This window comes from Spea bombifrons, chromosome 10, assembly GCF_027358695.1.
Source record: "Spea bombifrons isolate aSpeBom1 chromosome 10, aSpeBom1.2.pri, whole genome shotgun sequence".
Taxonomy (NCBI): Eukaryota; Metazoa; Chordata; class Amphibia; order Anura; family Pelobatidae; genus Spea; species Spea bombifrons.
In genome coordinates this window covers 34347624-34369881 of record NC_071096.1, presented here as the reverse complement: position 1 = coordinate 34369881, position 22258 = coordinate 34347624, and the positions used below count along the sequence as shown (strand labels likewise).

The 22258-nt window shown below is 44.7% G+C and overlaps 3 protein-coding genes across 3 annotated transcripts; 1 reads left to right on the top strand and 2 right to left on the bottom strand.

The window, feature by feature from the left end:
* Window positions 1-470: 470 nt before the first annotated feature.
* On the bottom strand, window positions 471-5857 carry LOC128467693 (carbohydrate sulfotransferase 5-like). The gene is made up of 2 exons (XM_053449375.1): window positions 5805-5857; window positions 471-1716 (listed from the first exon to the last, which is right to left on the bottom strand). The coding sequence occupies exon 2, from the start codon at window positions 1694-1696 to the stop codon at window positions 515-517; it is 1182 nt and encodes a 393-aa protein (XP_053305350.1). The 5' UTR covers window positions 1697-1716; window positions 5805-5857; the 3' UTR covers window positions 471-514.
* Window positions 5858-15047: 9190 nt separating this feature from the next.
* On the bottom strand, window positions 15048-17562 carry TMEM231 (transmembrane protein 231). Its single transcript, XM_053449378.1, has 7 exons — window positions 17424-17562; window positions 17175-17341; window positions 16931-17059; window positions 16226-16369; window positions 15972-16053; window positions 15775-15879; window positions 15048-15414 (listed from the first exon to the last, which is right to left on the bottom strand). The coding sequence occupies exons 1-7, from the start codon at window positions 17560-17562 to the stop codon at window positions 15242-15244; spliced, it is 939 nt and encodes a 312-aa protein (XP_053305353.1). The 3' UTR covers window positions 15048-15241.
* A 2106-nt stretch (window positions 17563-19668) lies between these two features.
* GABARAPL2 (GABA type A receptor associated protein like 2) lies at window positions 19669-22251 on the top strand. Its single transcript, XM_053449380.1, has 4 exons — window positions 19669-19788; window positions 20652-20707; window positions 21312-21484; window positions 21656-22251. The coding sequence occupies exons 1-4, from the start codon at window positions 19755-19757 to the stop codon at window positions 21744-21746; spliced, it is 354 nt and encodes a 117-aa protein (XP_053305355.1). The 5' UTR covers window positions 19669-19754; the 3' UTR covers window positions 21747-22251.
* Window positions 22252-22258: the final 7 nt, after the last annotated feature.

Sequence of the window (22258 nt, the reverse complement as noted above, 5' to 3'; positions counted from 1 at the left end):
CAACAGGACCAAGCAAACAATGAAACAACTGATGGATGATACTTAGAACTGCATCGTGGGCCGTACTTTAACGGTTTGGAGTGTTTGGTGCATTTGTTTCACAATATCTGTCCGTAACTTTGAGGCATTTTATGTCGTAAACCCCTAGTACCAGGTATATAACAAGATGAAGAAAAACGTGAATACCTAATACCAAGTATATAACCACAAGATGGAGAAAAACGTAAACACCTAATACCAAGTATATAACCACAAGATGGAGAAAAACGTAAACACCTAATACCAAGTATATAACCACAAGATGGAGAAAAACGTAAACACCTAATACCAAGTATATAACCACAAGATGGAGAAAAACATAAACACCTAATACCAAGTATATAACCACAAGCATTTACATCAAGATGGAGAAAAACTTAAAGTTCTCCTCCTGGTTTCCTTCCACGTGGGAACCACATTATGTTTCCATTAGAGTTTCAAATAATAAATAAAACGTTCCCAAAAGTGTCTTTTTTCAGTTGGGTTCTTCAGATGAGGACCAGCTGAAGTGATACTGTCGCCTTGGTAACACGACATCATGAGACAGGTCCTTCTGCTCTGCCTCCGTGTCCACCAGCTGGTACCCGAGCATCCCCATCGCTCCTTTACACACATCCTGGATCTTCTTGACCTTCTGGAAAGTAAGGGAAGTCCTCCAAGCTTGGGACACGTTTACTGCATCCCGTGACGTGGTCCTGAACGCTTCCTTTTTGTGCCCTGGACCCCGACCATGAGTGATGTTGTAGATCCAACTTTGCAGCTTGCTGGTGAGTTTGAGTTTTGCAAATTTGTACATTTCTTTGATTTCGATTAAGGGGTTGCGGACCACATCCTCGTAGCGCACCAGCATGTAGCGCTCCTTGAGGAAGGTTGGTGCTTTGAAGCTGGCCGTTTCGTAGATTTGGACGTGGCTTCTGCAGATTTCCCGCATGACTTCATACTTGCCGTCATCTACTTTAGTGCCATTGGTGTTGAGGACAATGCCGTTGTCGCGGGCCAGAGCCTTCACTGACTGTTCACGAGATTTAACGACAGCTCGGGGGTCCCGAACCAGGTGAATGATCTTCAGATTCAGCGATGGGTCCGTCAGGAGCGGATACAGTACTTGCACATCGAATAGCCGAACTTCTTTGACGACGACATGGCTGTACGTGTTGCACGCTTCCTCCACTTTAGCGAACGGCTGTTTTCCGCAAAGTGTTTTGCATGCCATCTCATTGGAAATCCCATCGTGTTCGTAAAGGTCGCACACGGGGGACGAACACAAAGCCCGGCTGACGGCCCACTGAAACAGGTGCGACACGTTCCTCTCTTTTTGCATGTAAGCGTCAAACACAGACATGTCACAGTGGAAGACTGATCGGATCAAGTCCCTCACTGCCATGTGGAGGACACGGGCGCTGTTTTGAAACATGGACACCCAGACGTGCCAAGCCGGTTCCATCAAATAAAAGACATCTGGATGCTGACTGAAGAGCTGACCAACGAAAGAAGAGCCAGACCTCCAGGAAGACAGTATGAGGATATGGACCTTCCCTTCTTTTCCCTCCGCGTTCGGTAGAACGGCGTTCTGTTTGGAGTATAGCAAGAGCAGGAATATTGTTTGAATGATCAGAAACGCTGCAGTCATGGAGCAGTTCATCCGTATCCTGGCCATGTCTTCCGGACTCTGCCTTCCTATGGAGAAAGAAAGAAATATAATGTGATTATTGGCCAGGGGAAAAACTGCGCACATTGAGCATAACTTGTTTAAAGGCACATCTCATTTTTTTATTTATTGAAATAAAATATGAGCAGACTGCCAGAACCCCGAGCTTTTAGTTTCTTTTACTGGTGATGCCTTCATGACAGTAAGAAAGAATATGACAGTAAGAATATGACAGTAAGAATATGACAGTAAGAATATGTCTAGCTGTTGAGACCTCACATGACCACAAGAGGGCAGCAGATAGCTGTAAAAATGAATAAATAAATGGATAACGCTCCAAACTGGAGGCTTAATTAGAATGGCATATTATTATTTTTATTATTATTATTTTTATTATTATTATTATTATTATTATTTATACAATTTATGCAGCGCTTCTTACAATACATATATTGAAGGGGTATGACAAGACGAGAATTGACAGACTAAGACAAACCGATACATTAGTCTTAATCTTGAGATGTACAGTATATATATAGATGCATAAATATATACATTTATATGTAGCTTGGGATGCCGCTCCAGTGATGTAAAATGGAAAAAAAAAGAGTTCTCCAACGTGTAAAAATAACCTTTTTATTGGACTAACTTCCCATTATCAAGTCAATAGCAATGCTAAGCACAAAGCATCTCAGTGAGACATGGGCAGCAGTGCAGGGGTTAAAGAGAATGACCCATAAGGTGCCGGTCACAGCAGTTTAAAGCGGTCGGGAATGAGTTTAGCCAGTGTGAGAATTTGGAGGAGATGGGAGAGCGAGGGTGATAATGAGATTGTTAATGAGGAGAATGCAAACATTATAACAAAATCATGGAAAAAACAATACGTCAGAGCAACGATGTATTTAAAACAAATAATTCCTACAGTTTGTTCAGACTGTGTCACACCGTGCGGGCAGAAAGCTTTATGCTCATAAAAGACGTACGCTTCATGCTTGAGTGTTACCTGTAACATGAGTGCCCACCACATTTACACTCACATTTTTCTCTATGGTGTCCCTTTTTACACAACATGACTTACTTATTAACATGTTTGTGAGCGTGTAACATGTTCATATAAAACCTACCCAAAATTAAACTTAAAATGTCCAAAATAAACAACCCCATAACACTTTCAAAGCCCCCCCCCCACTGCTGCTGCCATTCTCTCCACCAGAATCTAAAGGGTTAAGCCGTCGACCGTATTAAGAACTGTGTTTTCAGTAAAATATCACACTATACTCTACAGAGAATATAACAAACACTATAAACAGTTTATAAGAGAAACCGTTAAAAAAAAGAGCGCCGTCAAAAGAGTTTTTGGGGTTTTTGGTTTTCCATACAATGAGGAGGACTCGTCTCGGCTGTAACTTGTGCTTCTGGCCAAACATTATTAAATTACCGATCCTCGGCCAGAACCAGTGAATTGGTGAACGCGCTCCTAACGTCATTCGTGTGACTGTAACATTAAGCCTCGAAGAGTCAGATTAAACAGAACACTTAAGACTTGGGTAAGGGTCCGGTTAAAGGGACTGAACACATAAGACAGACTTGGGTAAGGGTCCGGTTAAAGGGACTGAACACATAAGACAGACTTGGGTAAGGGTCCGGTCAAAGGGACTGAACACATAAGACAGACTTGGGTAAGGGTCCGATTAAAGGGACAGAACACATAAGACAGACTTGGGTAACTAAGCGAGTAACAGGGAAAGTCTGCCATCGGAAGAGCTCAGTAATAGCGTAAATTACTTTTTAAAGCTAAATTAACAGCAAAATGCCCGCTTCAGAGTGAAATACACCGCTGAATGGAATAGACTGGTAATCAGTCTTACTCCGTAGAGGGCATTTTAACTGAATTTTTGCCCTTTCATCCTTGAGCCAGTTTCACTGACATTATACCGCGATGAGCCTTTTAAGGCTAAGAGTGTTTGGTTGTACATACCGTGCATTGTTACAGATGTCAGGTAATCGGTTACAGTATCGTGGATACCGCGTGCATTTTGCCCCTCTTTCATTTTCTTTTCATTTTGGAACAAAAGGCAATTTCCAAGACAGTTACATCGCACAACGCGGGGCTTTACGCAGGCTTGGAAGATATTTGTCCCGAGCCTTATCTAGTCCGGGATAATTGTAGCTGCAAAGGCAGTCACGGGGTTACTCGGTGCCCTCATATAAAACAGTTTATACCCCAGACGCTTTATGGGGTGTTTAGATAAAATGATTGGGGGTTAATGATGCTGAAAGCATTCTCCTTTACACTTTAACGGGTAAGAGATCGAGGGGTAACCGTTACACGCACCCTCCGCCTGCTCACTTCTACCGCATTCACAAACTCTCTGGAGGTGGGGGGGGCGGCTGGCGGGGGCTCGACTTTTATCTACAGCGTATGTCTTTAAAATAATGACATGTGTGTTCCTTTAATATGAAACTGATATGAAAGTGCTGGGAAACAGTCTGCGCGACGTCTGCTCCTATAGAAAGTCCGGGGGTTTATTCACTAAGCAGGATACACATTCAAGCACAAGACTTGCGAGCCGGGACCTCGTTACCTAACGTATCGGTTCATCCTAAGTCTGCCTTAAGTTTTGCCAGATGCTTTAAATGTAAGAAGCGCTGCGAAAATATTTGGCGCTATAAAAATAAAACATAATAAAAAAAATAATAATAATAACAATAATAAAAAAATAATAATAATAAAAATAATAATAATAAAAATAATAATAATAATAATGTAGATGACTTTCCACCAATACATGGAGCACGGTTGGAGCTGGTAAAACACAGGGAAAGTTGGCACACGTATGGGGCAGCGAGTGCGGACGCAGGTGGTAAGAAAACCCTTTCGTGAAGTTTCTATCACTGTATGAAACGCAGGCTGCAGGGCTCGCCTGTCCCTTCGCTGTCACCTTGGCTGATGTGACTTTTGTGGATTATCTGTAAATTGCGTCCAGTATTTGGCAGTTTTCCGAGCAGCCGGGGGCAGCGGGGAAGGTAAGTCCTGGAGGGGCTTTTACACCCGTTGGTCCAGCGCGTCTCTTTGACTGGCTATAGAGACCAAACAATAGGACGGAATGCCCCCGGGCAGGGATCCGTTGTGTGGTCCTGCGCCATGGCCACCGGGAAGAAACATCAAAGTCTTTCCATAAAAAGTCTCTGCGCATGATGCTCTTGCTGTTTAGTAAATAGAAACATCGCATAACTCAATAGCTTTTGGGATTTCCCACCAGTTTTTCCTGTAACTGAAAGTACGACAACCCTAATTCTGTGTTAATCCCACAAAACCGACCGATCGCCGTTCAGAAACATCAGTTTGGGGAAGTTTGCCATCTTTTTTAGATGTAATGATCGCTGAAGAAAGAAGTTTGCCAACTTTTAGCATAAACTGAAGCAGACTCGAGTGCCCTGTACCCACCTCTGGATATGGAGACCCCAAAACAACCAGGGGGCAACCATAGACCCCCCCATCATACACACAGTTTGGGTGTAAAGTATGAGTTTTCACTTATTAAAAGCATGTGATGCACTCAACGTAACAACCGCCGCAAATAGCCACTCAATGATAATCACTTTATCGGATTTTAAAGCCGTCTCTGCCGGTCTCCTGATTCATTTTTATTCATGGGGATCTGTGGTGAATCGGTGCTGTCACTCAGTCCCTAATTCCTCTATTTTATGATTAAAACAAATATATATATAAATTGAATAGGAACCCCCCCCCCCTGGATACATTATATAGGGTCTGTATAGCTGAATGTATAGGCTTTACATGGAGGTGGCCAAAGCTGCCCCGGTGGGTAATATGGGCTTCTGTGAGATCTGCCATTCCATTTAAACTGCCAGGCAGGGGGGTCCCCTATATCTATAGGGGGGATACTTTATATCTATAGCATAACCCTCTCCAAGGTCCCCATACAGATCGTTCTAGAAGCAGGTCTGTTAGTACAATCCCTGCAGTGTTTGGCGATCTCTGGCACTCCGGAGTGCAGCTCCCAGGATGAGCATGATAGGAGTGGCAGTACCTCGTGTGTCCCGGGCGCTGGGGGGTAATTACCTGCCCCAGAAACAACAGGCCAGGTCTTACCTCCTGTGGGTATTTGGGATGTCCTCTTCTCCTCTCCGGAATGATGCCCCCTCCCCGGCTCTCCTCTCCCCGGACAATGAGCCTCATTCAGACGTGGCCGTGGGTCTCGGGAGAAGGGAGGCGGGGGCTGTTTGGGCTGCCCGCCCCCTGCGAGGGTCCCTGGAGTGGGGGCAGTTAAATGCCCCACCAACGTGACTCACCTGATAGAAGAGACAGCCGGGCTGGGAGAGACAGACATGCAGAGTAAGGACTGGGGTGAGAGGACAGAGACAGCAGGTAGATGTCTCACAAAAAGCGCTTTACACGAGCACAAGGAGCATCAGGTGAATGGTACCCCTACCCCACACACACCTTTACTCTACCCCACACACACCTTTACTCTACCCCCACACACACCTTCACTCTACCCCACACACCTTTACTCTACCCCACACACACCTTCACTCTACCCCAATACACCTTTACTCTACCCCCACACACCTTCATTCTAGCCCACACACACCTTTACTCTACCCCCACACACCTTCACTCTACCCTCATACACCTTTACTCTACCCCCACACACCTTCACTCTACCCCACACACACCTTCACTCTACCCCACACACCTTTACTCTACCCCACACACACCTTCACTCTACCCCAATACACCTTTACTCTACCCCCACACACCTTCATTCTAGCCCACACACACCTTTACTCTACCCCCACACACCTTCACTCTACCCTCATACACCTTTACTCTACCCCCACACACCTTCACTCTACCCCACACACACCTTTACTCTACCCCACACACCTTCACTCTACCCCCATACACATTCACTCTACCCCACACACCTTTACTCTACCCCACACACCTTTACTCTACCCCACACACCTTCACTCTACCCCCATACACCTTTACTCTACCCCACACACACCTTCACTCTACCCCACACACCTTCACTCTACCCCACACACACCTTTACTCTACCCCACACACCTTCACTCTACCCCACACACCTTCACTCTACCCCACACACCTTTACTCTACCCCCACACCTTCACTCTACCCCACACACCTTCACTCTACCCCACACACCTTTACTCTACCCCACACACCGTAACTCTACCCCACACACCTTGTCTCTGCCCCTTGTAACTGTGCCCATGGAGGGCCAGGGGGGCCGGACACAAACTGGTTCTGTCCATTTAATCCGAACCCTTGGAATTCCCGGGGATCTTAAAACTACACTGCGATGTATAAGTGAATCTCACCTGGGTCCCTCTTACAGGGTCTGTAGACAGCAGGGGGCATTTATCAGGGGCAGCTGGGGGGCAAACTGATGATTTCTGTGTCTCCCCCCAAACTCCCCTCATTAAACTGCTTGGTTTTTTAAGTAATGGCCCATTGCCCCTGGGGCAATTGAATTGGTTGCTTTAGTTACCCCTTTCCTATTCCATTTCTGCCCCTCGGGCATTATCAGCATTCTAGAATCATCTCACATCCAGCAGGTTGAAAATAGCTGCCTGTCTTATCCTTAGAGCCACCAACACCGGTGTTTATATGAAACCTAATCCCCTTAGCCTGTTTTTTGCCCATTAGCCTGTTTTTTGCCCCTTTGCCTTCAGGGTGGATTTATGTTTTGCCCCAGTGTTCATTAAATGGTTAACACACGTGATGGATCTTCCTTCCATCTTCCTTCGGATTCTGTGAATACCATTAATACGGCTTTAACCCAGGGTGCGGCGTGAGCCCCAAATCCAGCACGCCTCAGCCGTATCGATTTACACCTTTGTGCATGCAGCTGAACCTGATCCCAGCTTCACAGACCAGCGGACATTGAGCAATCGCCCTGCATTCTTTTCAAGGGACTGTCCCAAAATCAATAAATATCCCCCAAACATCTACACGCAATGAACACGTGAGATTCACCCGTATGTAACCTGCTCGCGGACGTACTTCTTGGCTGTCTTTATAATGGTGTGAGACGTATATTATTATATACGATATATTATCAGTAAATAGCAGGTGCAAATTAAGGCATCTTGCCACCGACAGACAAGGGGGCCAGTCTCACACGTGGAGGGGCTCTCTTTCAGGACCCCCGCAGTAGATGAGTGCATTTTAGCTCCACTTATTGTATAGCGGGGGGGTTCTGCCATCCTCGATCTGTTTCTGCCTATTAAGTACCCGTTTACTTAACCCCTAAATTTATGGGGCGTCTCAGTCCAGTCGCTTCGTCCTTTAAGCGCCTGGTCCAGGATAGACAACTTAACCCCGGCACGCCCAGTGTGACCCTGTCTGTGACCGAGTTCCGTTGCTTTAGAAAGGACTGTCCTCAAAAGACAGGGTTGGACCGCAGGTATGCGTGTTTAGAAATACACACACACACATATGTAATATGTAACGATTTTAAATCCTTGTGTAAATATGTATCTTTCCCACGTACAGAACATTTTTCATTCTCCGGCCTGAAATATCCCATTGTACAGCGCCGTGGCATATGAAGGCGCTATATGAATGAATAATGATACTGTAGGCAGTTGCGTCGTTCCTTTCCGGATCGAGTGCTTTTTAAGCTTGTGCAAGCCATCCGTTTGTGGGAATTTGGTAACCGAGACAATTCAGGTCCCAAAAAACCCCGTCCGGTATACATTTATGGTGAAATTCATTTGGAAAAAGTCGTTCTGATTTATACGTGTCTTGAGGTCTCTGGCTCTGAAGCAGCGGGTTGATGGGTTTTTTTTGTGTGTTTTTATTGAGATTTGGACATTTGGCAAGGCCCCCATAATGCTGCGGAATCTGGCACTTTATAAATAAAGTGTAATAATAATAATAATATATAATTCATAATTCGTATGGAATTATATGTACAATTAAGCAATAAAAATAAAATAAAAAAATGGATGAACTGGAGAATAAAAGGCAGATAAATGAAGGGAAGCCACCAAGGTGCGCACAATAACCAGACAGATTACAGACCATTTCTATCAAAGTGATCCATCGAAGGGAGGGGCCCCCCAAAAAACACCAAATCCCCTCTTACCCCCTCCAAAGCACCCACCGCTACACCCACACTCCTTATGTAAATCAGCCTAGCCAATGGAAGAAAGTTCAAGAGTAGATCTCACATCTGTTGAATTAGTGATATTTAGTGATATTTTTTCCATAAACCTGATTTCGTCCATTCTACTTAGCCATGAAGCCATGGTCCGGGGCGTGGGGGGGGGTCTCCAGTGTACAGGGATTTTCTTTTATTAAATAAAATTTCAAAAGCTGTAAGGATTTGCTATTTATTATCTGAATGAAATCCCTCTGTTCATGCCTTAACGGGACAGTTTAATGTGCAAAGCAGCCTCACCAAAGTAGAAGGCACATTAAACCATTGACCGGCTGAGCCCATTTTCTGCATGGTAATGAGCTCACCGCAAGTCTAAGGGCTACTGCGTTTGGGTAAGATTCTGCATTTATCGCAGGTAAACTTAAAGGGACCCAAGCCTTCATACACATTAAAGTGCACGCGATTAATCACACGTGAGTCAGGAGGTGGCAGGCTTCATATGCCTATATATAATACCATCCACAATTAATCACACGTGAGTCAGGAGGTGGCAGGCTTCATATGCCTATATATAATACCATCCACGATTAATCACACGTGATTCAGGAGGTGGCAGGCTTCATATGCCTATATATAATACCATCCACAATTAATCACACGTGAGTCAGGAGGTGGCAGGCTTCATATGCCTATATATAATACCATCCACAATTAATCACACGTGAGTCAGGAGGTGGCAGGCTTCATATGCCTATATATAATACCATCCACGATTAATCACACGTGAGTCAGGAGGTGGCAGGCTTCATATGCCTATATATAATACCATCCACAATTAATCACACGTGAGTCAGGAGGTGGCAGGCTTCATATGCCTATATATAATACCATCCACGATTAATCACACGTGATTCAGGAGGTGGCAGGCTTCATATGCTTATATATAACACCATCCACGATTAATCACACGTGAGTCAGGAGGTGGCAGGCTTCATATGCCTGTATATAACACCATCCATGATTAATCGCACGTGAGTCAGGAGGTGGCAGGCTTCATATGTCTATATATAACACCATCCACGATTAATCACACGTGAGTCAGGAGGTGGCAGGCTTCATATGCCTGTATGTAACACCATCCGCGATTAATCATATGTGAGTCAGGCGGTGGCGGGCTTCATATGCCTATATATATAACACCATCCACGATTAATCACACGTGAGTCAGGAGGTGGCAGGCTTCAAATTCCTGCATGTAACACCATCTGCGATTAATCACAAGTGAGTCAGGAGGTGGCAGGCTTCATATGCCTATATATAACACCATCCACGATTAATCACACGTGAGTCAGGAGGTGGCAGGCTTCGTATGCCTATATATAACACCATCCGCGATTAATCACACGTGAGTCAGGAGGTGGCAGGCTTCATATGCCTGTATATAACACCGTCCACCGAACCAATGGAACAGCGTAGACTTACACAGGTACGCACCGCGACAGGTACAGAGCTGAGAAGCCACCCCACTTCTCATAGCTGAGCTGGGCATCCTAGCCTTAAAACTTAATGACACGCACACTCATTGGTTTAAGTGAGTATATGTGGCACAGGCTCAGGTGTGTAGCTGTATGGTGGTGTAGCGGTTTGGTGTGTTCCATGTAACGCGATGAGCTGCTGGTTCTAATTCCAGTGTGTAATGGTGGGTGCAAAACACTATTTGTGCAGCAGGTGTGCAGCAGAAGCACAGTTGCAATGGCGGCGCACCTGTTAGGTGTGATATCCCCCACGCGGGGAGTTACTGGTTCTGATCGACGTGGTGACTGTGTGTAAATCTTATGTTTTTTAGACATGTTGAATGTGAGTATTTGTATTACAGATGAGCATGTCATCTTTGCCTTGAGGTTGGCGCATGTCTTAGGCGATCTTCTCACCTTACTGGGGTTTCCTGGTTGTAATCTCTGTGATCCGTGTGGATTGAGTCATTGTTATGTTTTTTGGAGTGGGTGAATTTGAGGGTATGTGGAATGGACAAGCTTGTCTTCCCCCCTTGAGTGTGGCGCACGTGTTAGTTGTATTACTCACCTTTTGAAAGCTCGGTGGTTGTGATCCCCGTGAGGTCTCTGTTTAGTGATTCCTCCGTGTAAAATCGTGTTTTCAGAGTGAGTGAATTTGTGTATTTGTATTACGGACGAGCACGTTTCTTCCATCTCACGTGTGGTGCGCGTGTTGGGTGCGTTATTCGTGTTGTGAATGATAGTTTGAACGTGCGATGCGGTTGTGTTTATTGTTATAGTGGATCTGTGTATTTGTATCATTTTATACTTGGTGCATATGATTATATGTGGAGCAGGCAGACATCGTATGCATTACTAACCATATAAAAGTATTTTGGTTCTAATCTCCATGAAAGCTGGATCTACGTGTGTAGCGCGTCTGCATGTTCTTCTTATGTTTTTAGAGGGGGTCCGTATGAGTAAATGTAGAGCAGGTGGGCGGCTGATGCCATGTCATGGTGTGGCGTAACGGTTAGGTGTATCGCCTGCACTGCGACTGGTTTATGGTTCAAACCCGCTTCGCTGTTGTATGATCTTTTTCTTAATCTTTTAGAGCGGGTACATCAGAGTATTTGTGGAACTGGCAAACCTCCTGATCCAGTTGAGATGGTGGTCTAGGTGTTTGGTGCGTTATCCCCCCCCCTCCATACAAGTGGAAGCAGGTTCTATTCACCATGTATCCTGTATATAAACTAATGTTATGTTTTCAGAGTCGGTGAATCTGAGTATTTGTATAACAGACAAGGCCCTTTTGCCCCATGGTACTGGTGGCGCATGTCTTAGCTGTGTTTATCACCGTGCTCCTGGCCCCTGGTTCTAATCTCTGTGATTCCTGTATAACGTATGATTTTATGTTTTTTGGAGTAGGTAAATTTGAGTATATGTGGATGGGACGAGGGCGGCCATCCAGCCTTGTGCGTGGCACGTGTGTTAGGTGTATCGCTCACCATGCGTGAGGCTCCTGGTTCTAATCCCTGTGCAGCCTGCGTGTAAGGTTGGATATTTGTAACATTATGTTTTTCCAGTGGGTGAATTTGTGTATTTGTATTAGGGATGAGCAGCTCTTCTCCATCTCGAAGGTGGCGCGTGTGATGCGTGTGTCACACGCTGTGCCGTGAGTTCCGGGTTCGAGTCCCAGGAAGTCCTGAGACTAGAGACTTTATGTTATGTTTTTAGACTCTGTGAATTTGAGTATAAGTATTACGGACGAGCAAATTCAGTCTGCCACAAGGGTGGCGCAGGTGTCAAGTGTACTTACTTACCAAGCGGTTTGGTTTCTAGTTCTAATCCCCGTGAGGCCTGGCGAGTGGTTGCGGTGCGGTATGGTCGGTGCGGTGTGTAAGACGTATGAGTATGTGCGGTGTGTAAGACGTATGAGTATGTTCGGTGGTGTGTGAAAGTGCGTATGTGCGGGTCAGGATGATTGGGGGTTAGAGCCAGTCGGTAGTACACAACACCTTTTATGCTTTTTTCTATAAATGCTAAAAAAAATAATAATAATACGGCAGCGCACGTTTTTTTTTTCAGGGTAAGACCACTGTACGCACAGAAACATTGTCAGTAGCTGCACCGAGCCACACAGAAGCGAGCCATCAGCACATCATCTCGTAGGCAACACACCAAACCTTCAAGCGAAACCAGCCTGGGACCACAGCATCGAGTACACAACACACCGAACCTTCAAACCACCGCACGGCTGGATGCTCCCCACAGAGCTACAGGGAATCGAACCGGGACCGCAACATATGGCAGGCAGGGAACCTAACCATTACACCATCGGATGATTGAAGGCTCTTCGTCGCCATGAACATATGACGCCTGCGTGTGATGCACCAATACTTATACCATCTAACATAATGCACACAATCTAAAAGGTGCACTACCTATTGCTTAGTGTGTCTAACTGCTTAGTGTGTAGAATTATGTTTTCAGAGCAAGCGAATTTGAGTATTTGTATTACGGACGAGCAGCTTTGTCTGTTGTGAGGGTAGCACAAGTGCTAGGTGTATTACCCAACATGTGAATAACTCCTGGTTCTAATCCAAGTGCGCCTTCTGTGTAAAATTATGTTTTCAGATTGGGCGAATTTGAGTATTTGTATTACGGACGAGCAGATCCATTCATTGGAAGTGTGGCGCGCGTGTAAGGTGTGTTACTCGCCGTGCGGAAAGTTACAGGTTCTAATCTCATTAGAGCATCTGTCTCGGTGTATGTGATGTTTTGCGAATGGGTGAATTTGAGTATAAGTGTAAAAGGTCCCTGGTTCAAATCCCTGTGAGGTCACTTAAATTGATAGGCGCCCACTCTAACTCATTATGCAGCCACTCATTACTTCAATTAACAGCTTGTGAGAAGCATCTGAGGTTTTTCTCCCCTTCTTTCCATACCATGAATATGTGAATTACGTAGCGATGGTATATTGCGACACTGCGTATCCCGGAATCTCGGCTCCTGGTCAGCCATAGTGTAGTTCAGGATCAGGAGGTAGAAATCCCTTTTTAAAGTGGATACCGTGTGACATTGCATGTGCTTTTTCCGCATGAAAACGCATGATACCGCATTAGCGGTATTTATGGTCCTCTCAATGCATTTCACCCAATTTGACCCCCCTAGGGCACTGGAAAAATCCCAGATCACAGCCGCACCTTCTGTCAAACCGGTTCTTTGAGACAGCAGTCTCGTGACCGCGGCCCCCCGGAATACCCAAGTGTGTGCCCAGTTAACACAGCTGTCCGCTCTGAGACACGACTTAGTAGAACGCACCCCTTTCATGCCAGCTTGATGGCACTTGGATGGTTGAGGTTGTATCATTTTATCCAATTGGGACTTGAAATTAAGGAGTGAATTTGTGGCCCTGTGGACTCCATCGCCCCCAGAGAGACACAATGTTCCAGAGCAGGGCAAATAGCCGCTAAACCCGTGAATGCAACTTTCCTTTGTATTAGGAGCTCTTTTCTCTTTCATTAAACAGAGCAGAGGTAATTTGATCTATGCATTATAACCAGTCGCCAACAGAAACATTCCATAAGAAAGGCCCGTGGGTGACATTGTGGGTTTATATATATATATATATATATATATATATATATACATATATACATATATACATATACACACACAAACAGACTATATACAGCTTTCTAGTTAAACTTGTTTCGCTTCAAACATTTACTTGAATAGTATAATTCTTGTTTATTTAGACACAGAACACAGGCCTGATTTGAATAGAACGTAAACTATGCGGCATATAAAACCTGTATCTCTGCATTGTCTTCTTCTATAGAAGAAAGGACGTCCTCGGACAATACAGCACTCTGTTCAACGATGCGTGTTATATACCATAACGATCAAAGCACCCCATTATCAACGCAGAGAACTGAGGACAGACGAGTCTGCCGAAACCAGAGCATACCCCACACCAAATGATCTGCTCGTTACTTTCAATGGGATAACTTAGCCCTTCATTTTTCTCTTTATTTTTTTTTCTTTTTGCAAGAATGGAGTCAACACCGTGTTTGACATTGTGCTTTTGGTTTACTTATGAAAACTATTACAAAATGTATTCAAAATTTGTATTCAAAACATTTCAAACATGATTTACAATACTGAAAATATTTAACAAACAATGAAAACAACAACAACAAAAAAAAAACAATTCCAGTGGTCTGGTACCAATATAGTCTTATTAGTCAGAAAACAAAGAGAGGGGCCGGCGTGCGGCTCACAGGGCATTCTGGGTAATGTGCCATAAACATATGTACCCTCCATACCCGGTCGCTACACAGTGTACAAAAAAAGGAAGATTATCTAGTTTTTAAAATACACATTTAAAATGTTAATCAGGATTGGTTACAGATCTGAAAAGTGATCTTATCCACATAGCAATTCCACTGGTTGCTATGGTGATAAGCCTGCTTTTAAATGTTTACAAATGTTTGCACCAGACTAGCGCTCTATAAATAACCTCCAATATTTTAAAGTCATGTTGAAATTGATATCTGACACCTGCTTTAAAACTTGAAACTGTCTGAAGGATGTGAGCTGATTGGTCACGGTGATAAGTGATCAGCACACAGGCTTACAGGGACAGATTCAATTGGTGGATGAAATGAAGATATCCGAACACCAAAGTATAGCCAGCTATTACTTAACATTACCATTAAATTTCATTTTGCGAGGGACAGTTTCACCGTCAATCACACGGGCATTTCAAAAAGGTAACCATCAGATTGTAGTGAAATACCGATACCTTATCCAACGTACATCCCTTGTTATTAAAATACTGTGAAATGTGATGATTTCTGCTTTCACGCATAGTAGCAACAACCCCGTGGTGATCAGCTCTGGTGAATTTTGAACGACGCCGGCATCTGGGCTGGTACGGTGGTCAACACTTGATTTTGGAAGACGAAGATTTTAATCCTCTCAAAAACCCACAGGAAAATCAGCAGGACGCTGACATATTGGATCCAAGCAAACTTTATCATCTCCCAGAAGCCCGGCAGATATGTGCTGATCGTTAAGGAATATTCCACAGGAAATAAGGAAAAGCTTCCACACGTGGCAAGAAGGGTTTGCAGGAAATCACAGGAAATAGAAAGCAGACAGGAAACAGATGGAAGATTAACAGCCCCATGGTACTGAATACTAAAGAGTTCTTATGATGTAGTATTCATCAACATGATGCTGTCAATCAAGGGCTCCATCTGTCACTAAAAGGGGGGCAGCTTCCATGCATTTTGCTCTTGTAACCACCCCCAGCCCCTGCAGTCACCCATCACAGCTATACAGCGAGATCACGCACCCCAAAGTACAGGACAGGATAATACATGGAAATGAAACATATGCTTAAATGTCAAAAAAGGATATGAAATCGATTCCACTGGATATCGGATAATTGCGTTAATTACAAACGGGTCAGACACAGCTCTTCCTACAAGCCAGGCTGGGCTAGGGTTGTTCAGGATGGTAGTAACTGCAACAAGAGAAAAATGATCATGGGAAAGATGACTTTTGTTGAATGAGCTTTTGAATAGGACAAACTCTAAAAGCCTCTGTAAATCTTACCGTTTCTCTCCTGGTAAACGGCAATTATGTTTGTGAGCTCGTAGGCACTCGCGAAAGGGCTTGTTCCGTTAATCACAGTGAACTGCCGTGTAGGAGAAGGAGAATGGTTAATGAATGAGTCAAAGAGTATGACAAAACAAAAACCTTTTGATCCAAGCCATGATATGACATTTGATGGGTTTTTGCTGTGACGTGTTTTTCATTATATGTGACTTCACCTACTATTCCTGAAAAAAAAAATAAACAGCTCTTACATTGTATCTTGTGTCCAGTCCCTGGTGCTTGAGGGGTTCTCTTTGCTGCAGTCTCAGGTCTCCATTGATATAAAGCTGCGCTCCAGGAATGGGTGAGGAGTGCTGAATCAGCACCATGCTCTGCATTACAAACGTTGACATCCTCTGAAAGGCAAAAGTTACCAATTAGCATTATAGGAGTAACTTCATATTTAAACTGCCATTTCTTAAATAAATAATAAAGGTTTACCTATGTCATAAAGATATAATCTTTCAACACAAGGCCAAAATGACCCCTGGCACATGCCTAGATCGGTATATATTATATACACTCCTAGCTACTTTACTGAGCTGTCAGCAGCTGGTTTGCCCACAAATGTATGATCCATTGTGTATCTAACTTACAGAAAGAGCTCTGCTAGTATCTCTTCTCCATGTCATTCATCCTATTTGTGCAAGGCACTGGGATATGATGTCATATACCTGCCCTCTGTCATAAAAGTTTGTTCAACTGCAATGTTCTTATACTGCTGCTATCATAGTGACATTTTGGACGCCTGTTGGCATAACAGAGCTCCTTTAACCTCCCAATATTCAATATACCGGTAATGGGAAAACAACAAAACAAATCAGGCACTTGCGTTCTTTGCTATCATCGCCATTTATCATCATAGATACAGAACTCGGTTTTGTTCTTGTGATTAGGCGACTGGTTTGCTCACTTACATACAGCTGGTAGGAGAAGGTTAGAATAAGCTGCACGCCGTAAATATTCTCTGTGGCCTGGAGAGGTAGCTCCAATCTGAAATACAGTTGGTCCATTTTGCCATCTTGGTTCTTGTCTTCTTCCCTGGCCTAAAAGACACAGAATTTGCACATTACATATTTACTAAGCCATACACCTAACGATAGCCCACGTATCCCGTGTTTATTTAGATCAATTATTTATAAAGTGTATTCTTTGGCTTACCGACACCAGAGGCAATCTGAGTCTGTCTCCGACCAAGCTGTTAAACTCCTGGAACGTGCTCCATGCCACATACCCCCCACTGAGGTCGTTCATGGCAATCAGTAGGGCCTCGTACCGGAAGCGGACATTGGGCTGCTCTTCATAGGTGCTTTGCTTTAACCAGAAACCTGCAATGAAGCAAAATATATTAACGAACAGTTTAGCAGCTAGAGCCCTTTCAGACTGTTCAGTAAAAGGACAATATCTCACCGTGGCTTCTATAGGCGACTAACAACGGAGGGATGTAGGTTAGTCCCAGAACCAGCAGCAGAAAGAGCGTGGCTTTGGAGCAGACCCTGGATCTGTATTGTATAAGCGCGGGGTGCGAGTATATCTCGTACAGAGCCATGATCAACCAAATACAGCAGGGGCACAGATCTCTGTGGTGTTTGTGTTTTGTTTGTCCTGGTTGCGGGGTTAGTTATTGCCCGGGGATCAGTATGGTTATGTGTGCGGGGCGAGCCTATTGATCACCAACTCTCATCCCTCTCCTTTAATAACAAAGCTGCCCTCTGAATTGTGTCTCCTCTCAGCTCCCTTCTCCTTACAAGCCTCCCCAGATCTTGATGCCCCTGCCCCCCTCTCCTTGCACCCCTCCTGGGATCTCTCTGCCCCTCTCTCCTAGGTTCACCGGTAGCTGCACCCACCATCCCACTCCACAGCCTCAGTCACTATGTCCCCCGCCCGAAGCCCTTCGTTAGCCGGCCAAAACGGAGTAGAGTGCCAGGATCCGGTGACTTGCGTTACGAAAGCCCGGGTGGCACTCCGCTCTCAAACTCCAGAACCACGGTACCATGACAACGGACGCTAGGATCCGGAACTTCCTCTTCCAGCAGACCGGAAGTAAATTATTTAGCACCGCCCCAGCACCGATACCCGACCCGTTGGTGACAGTTCATTGCAGGGCAGTGAAGGGTATCACAGACCGCTCTGGCACCATGCCTTCTAAATGCCCCTCTTTCCCAGGAGCAGAGAATGTTTGCCGGGTACAATAAATACACGACTAGCTACGAGTAGGCGACCCGTGTAAACTCCTATCCACGACTCTCCAGAAAGTGTAGCGCGGTACACAGTACTGATTTGCCACCAACGGCCCTTCCCGGTACCCTCACCCTGGCCAGTCTACGTGCATAACTCAGGACTGCCAGGCATCGCAAAAAGAAGTCTTAATCCCTCCAACCTTATGGAGGCCATTATCATCTATAGGGGTTCTGTAGGAGAGCACTCGGGTCATTCCATTGGCTACTGTAAAGAACTAGGCCCAGGAAGATCTTAGTCTCATTCATATACCTGTATATACAGTATTGCAGGACTGGGCTGGGGCCAGCTAAGCAGCGTGAGAGAAGGCCGGCGGCGCAGATTACATTATAATACAGCATCCCACTGCGCAACCCGAACTGCTGCTGGAGCCACTGGCCCACCGGGCATGTGCCAACCGAGCCAGCAGTAGGAAACTGCATGAAAGAAACTGCACCTTTAACGCATTCCCCGTGAAAAGGAACGGTACAGTTAAATACAGTGCAGCTTGTCACTGTAATGTACTTTATACGCCTATTAAAACAGTGATGTAATATAAAACGCCCTTGGAATTCACATGCAGGGTGGGGACCTCCGAAAAGCCACATCGGGCCAGTAGGACCAAGCTGGGCTATTCAGAACATATAACAACTTTGTATTAACTATCTGTGGCTGCTAAACAATGGGGCAGAATGCTATACACAATACAACTATATAACGAACAGTGATCCGCGACTTACACGTCATTAATCTTTTATGAAGACAGCAAAAGCCCCGACAGCCAAATAATATTAAATACGACTTTACATTTTATTGCACGTCTTTCCCACTCAAATCCCACCGCCCCAGCCCTTCCCATCTAAGAGGGGCACCTGTTTTTAGGGGGCGTGGCTAGAAGGCTGGTAGTTATTTATATATTTTAGTCATTGAGGAAGGATAATGTATTTTATTTACACTTTATTTGTAAACATATTATCTGTTGTTTATAAACACATTACTCTGCCATTCACTCACTCCAATCTCCTAGCAAAGAGGGTCACATAAGGGGAGGAAGAAGGGACTGTCGCTTCTAAAATGGGTGACTAGGACAGTATGCTTTGTGCAATGACTTGGCATGCTGCCATGGCTTTGGCTGGCTGAGCATAATGGGTGCTGTAGCCCACAGCAGCTCAACTATCACCAACCCACCCATTCCTGTGCTAAACAGAAGAGTCTCCAGCAGACACGAAGCCCCGGAGGTGGAGGGGACAGAGCAGTTCATTCAGTAATTAAATAGTTCGCTCTTATTTAAGATATACATATTCTATACGGCATTTTTAAAAACAGCCTACACGTACATACATAGAGCTAGCTAGAAGCTACTGCGCATGCTCCGTCCACCACTAAGCCCTAGCTGGTGTTCCCCATTCCCCCTCCTTAAATGGTGGGTGGGGTCTGTGCCAACCAAGCCACCCATCCCGGAAATTTCGTCATAAGGAGAGCCGCCCTGTTGTTGTTGTCGCTCCTGTCACCGCTCCCGGTAACATGAAGTGGATGTTTAAGGAAGACCACTCGCTGGGTGAGAATAGGGGGTGATCGTGTCACCCCACGCTGAATTACACGCGTGGACTGTCATTACCTGACACCTGCCCCTGGCCTTCCCACAGCTATAGGAGCCTTACCCTTTGTTTACATCCGTGACATTTACCCCGGCCCTACACCCCAATGCCACCATCATACCCCCTGTTGCATTAACCCTATCATACCCATACCCCACCTCATCCTGTACACTGTATGTCTGCCCTCTGAAATGGGGACTCCACTCTCCCTGCCCACCGTACAGAGCCTCTCTTCTCCCGTTAATTTACCCCCCCCATACCTTTGTTTCTCTTAGTCTATTGTTCCAAATGCCCTATACATTCTTTACCAGCACCACCCTCTATTGCCCTTTTTTAAATTTCCTATCATAGATTTCTCGCCCATAGCTCGCCATTCTCACCATCACTCTGTACCGTGATATTACCAAAGCTCACTCCCCACCTTCGCTTGTCACTTTGTGGATGGCCATATGCCATACACAAAACCTAGGCTGGCGGGTAGGATGCTACGCTTATAACTCAATCCGAACATATAGCGTTCAGACATAACAACCAATTACTCCAATGCCATCACTGAGACATAACGGTCCTATGACCTGACATACATTAACCATACATCATACTCACAAAACCGCGCGGCAAGATCAAGCGTCACCAGTGGCTAAATAATCCAACACGACCCATAGCTATACACCCGTAATCGCAATAACGCATCCTAACAGCGTCTTAAACGGGCATCGGTTTAATCAAATTGGTACATTGTTGATTGATATCACGGCATATGTTTGATTTCATATTCCACCCAATGTGACCCTCTGTGACACGTTCTGCTTTGTGCTTTCAGAACACAGGTGCGTGGAGTCGGCAAAGATCCGAGCCAAGTATCCAGACCGAGTTCCGGTAAATTATTTCTGTCTTATTTATACCAGCGACCAATAAATTATTCAGGTTTGGGTGCCTGGACTCTGTGCGTTCTGCCTCTAGTCTAGCGTTTGCTTTACTGGCATAAATGCACTTTCAGTTTCTGATGTCTGAAAGCACAGCAACGTGCACTTCATGTCTGTAAACTATGCATACTTTTTATCTTTTAAATAATGTGTTTGGTTTGTGTCCAGTGATGAATGGAAGAACTGAATATGTAAAGTACAAGATACCGGTCTGGCTAAAACCCATTTTTATTCTGTAATGAGAAACCACAATGATATTTAGCCCCCGACATTTAACAATACGTGTATTGTTTCCCGTTTGCGCCACTGACCTCAGCGTGTTGACAATTTGAAATCTGCTGGGAACTATTTATTTGTGTTAAAAAAAAGAAAAGACAATTAATTTCTCTATTGCAAAATAAAGTAGTACATCTGGTATGTGTACAATGTGCACACGCTGACTATTAACACGGGGAGCAGTTAGTCACTGGATGATGTATAACACAAAGCTTGAAGAAATGTGCATATTGTTGCGTGTCACGGATAATTAAAGCTCTGCCTTATGTGTATTTCTCTAGGTGATCGTGGAAAAAGTGTCAGGTTCACAGATTGTGGACATTGACAAGCGGAAGTACCTGGTTCCGTCGGATATCACCGTAGCGCAGTTCATGTGGATAATCAGGAAACGGATCCAGCTGCCATCAGAAAAAGCTATCTTCCTGTTTGTAGACAAAACTGTACCCCAATCTAGGTGAGATGTTGTTGTACGAATCTAACCGGTGGGACACAAACCATGCCCCTTTCGAACAAACCCACCGCCTCACCTTTAAAAAGGACACAGCGCTGGGTTTTATCACATAAAAGATCTATAATAACATTTCACGCCGAGCCGGTTTTTGATTTGATTTGTTTCTGTTTCTAGCCTCACTATGGGACAACTGTACGAGAAAGAAAAAGATGAAGATGGCTTCTTGTACGTGGCGTACAGCGGCGAGAACACGTTCGGCTATTAAGCTTACTATCGACTTGTGAATCTTGTAAATAGGTGGTTTGAGTTGGACGCTGTGCATCACGTCTCACCCCGTAGCTTCGATACACATTAACTGGATGTATCTCGGTTGTACAGACGTCGTGTTTTTCTTGTAATTATCTGTCGTGTATTTTAGTTTGTTGTGCTGTGTGATTTAACCCTGCAGTAGCCGGAGGAGCAGGGCCACGCACCTTCCCCACTGGCATGAGATAAACCCCTTCAGCGCCAGAGGGTGTTGCCTCTCGTCTCCTGGCATGGTTAGTGTTAGCAAAATATTTATAAGCATTTTGAATACTAAAATGTGCAGTTCAGTCATTTAATCACATATGTAGTATTCAGAATAATCCTGGGTTCTTTTAGATTGATAGTTTTTGCTTATTTAAGTTGTAGAATTCAAGCTGTTAGTTAACGACTGTTACCGGTACCAATATTCAACTTTACAACTTCGCTCAGAGTGAACCGTACAATAAAATGATTTCAGAGACTTATATTACT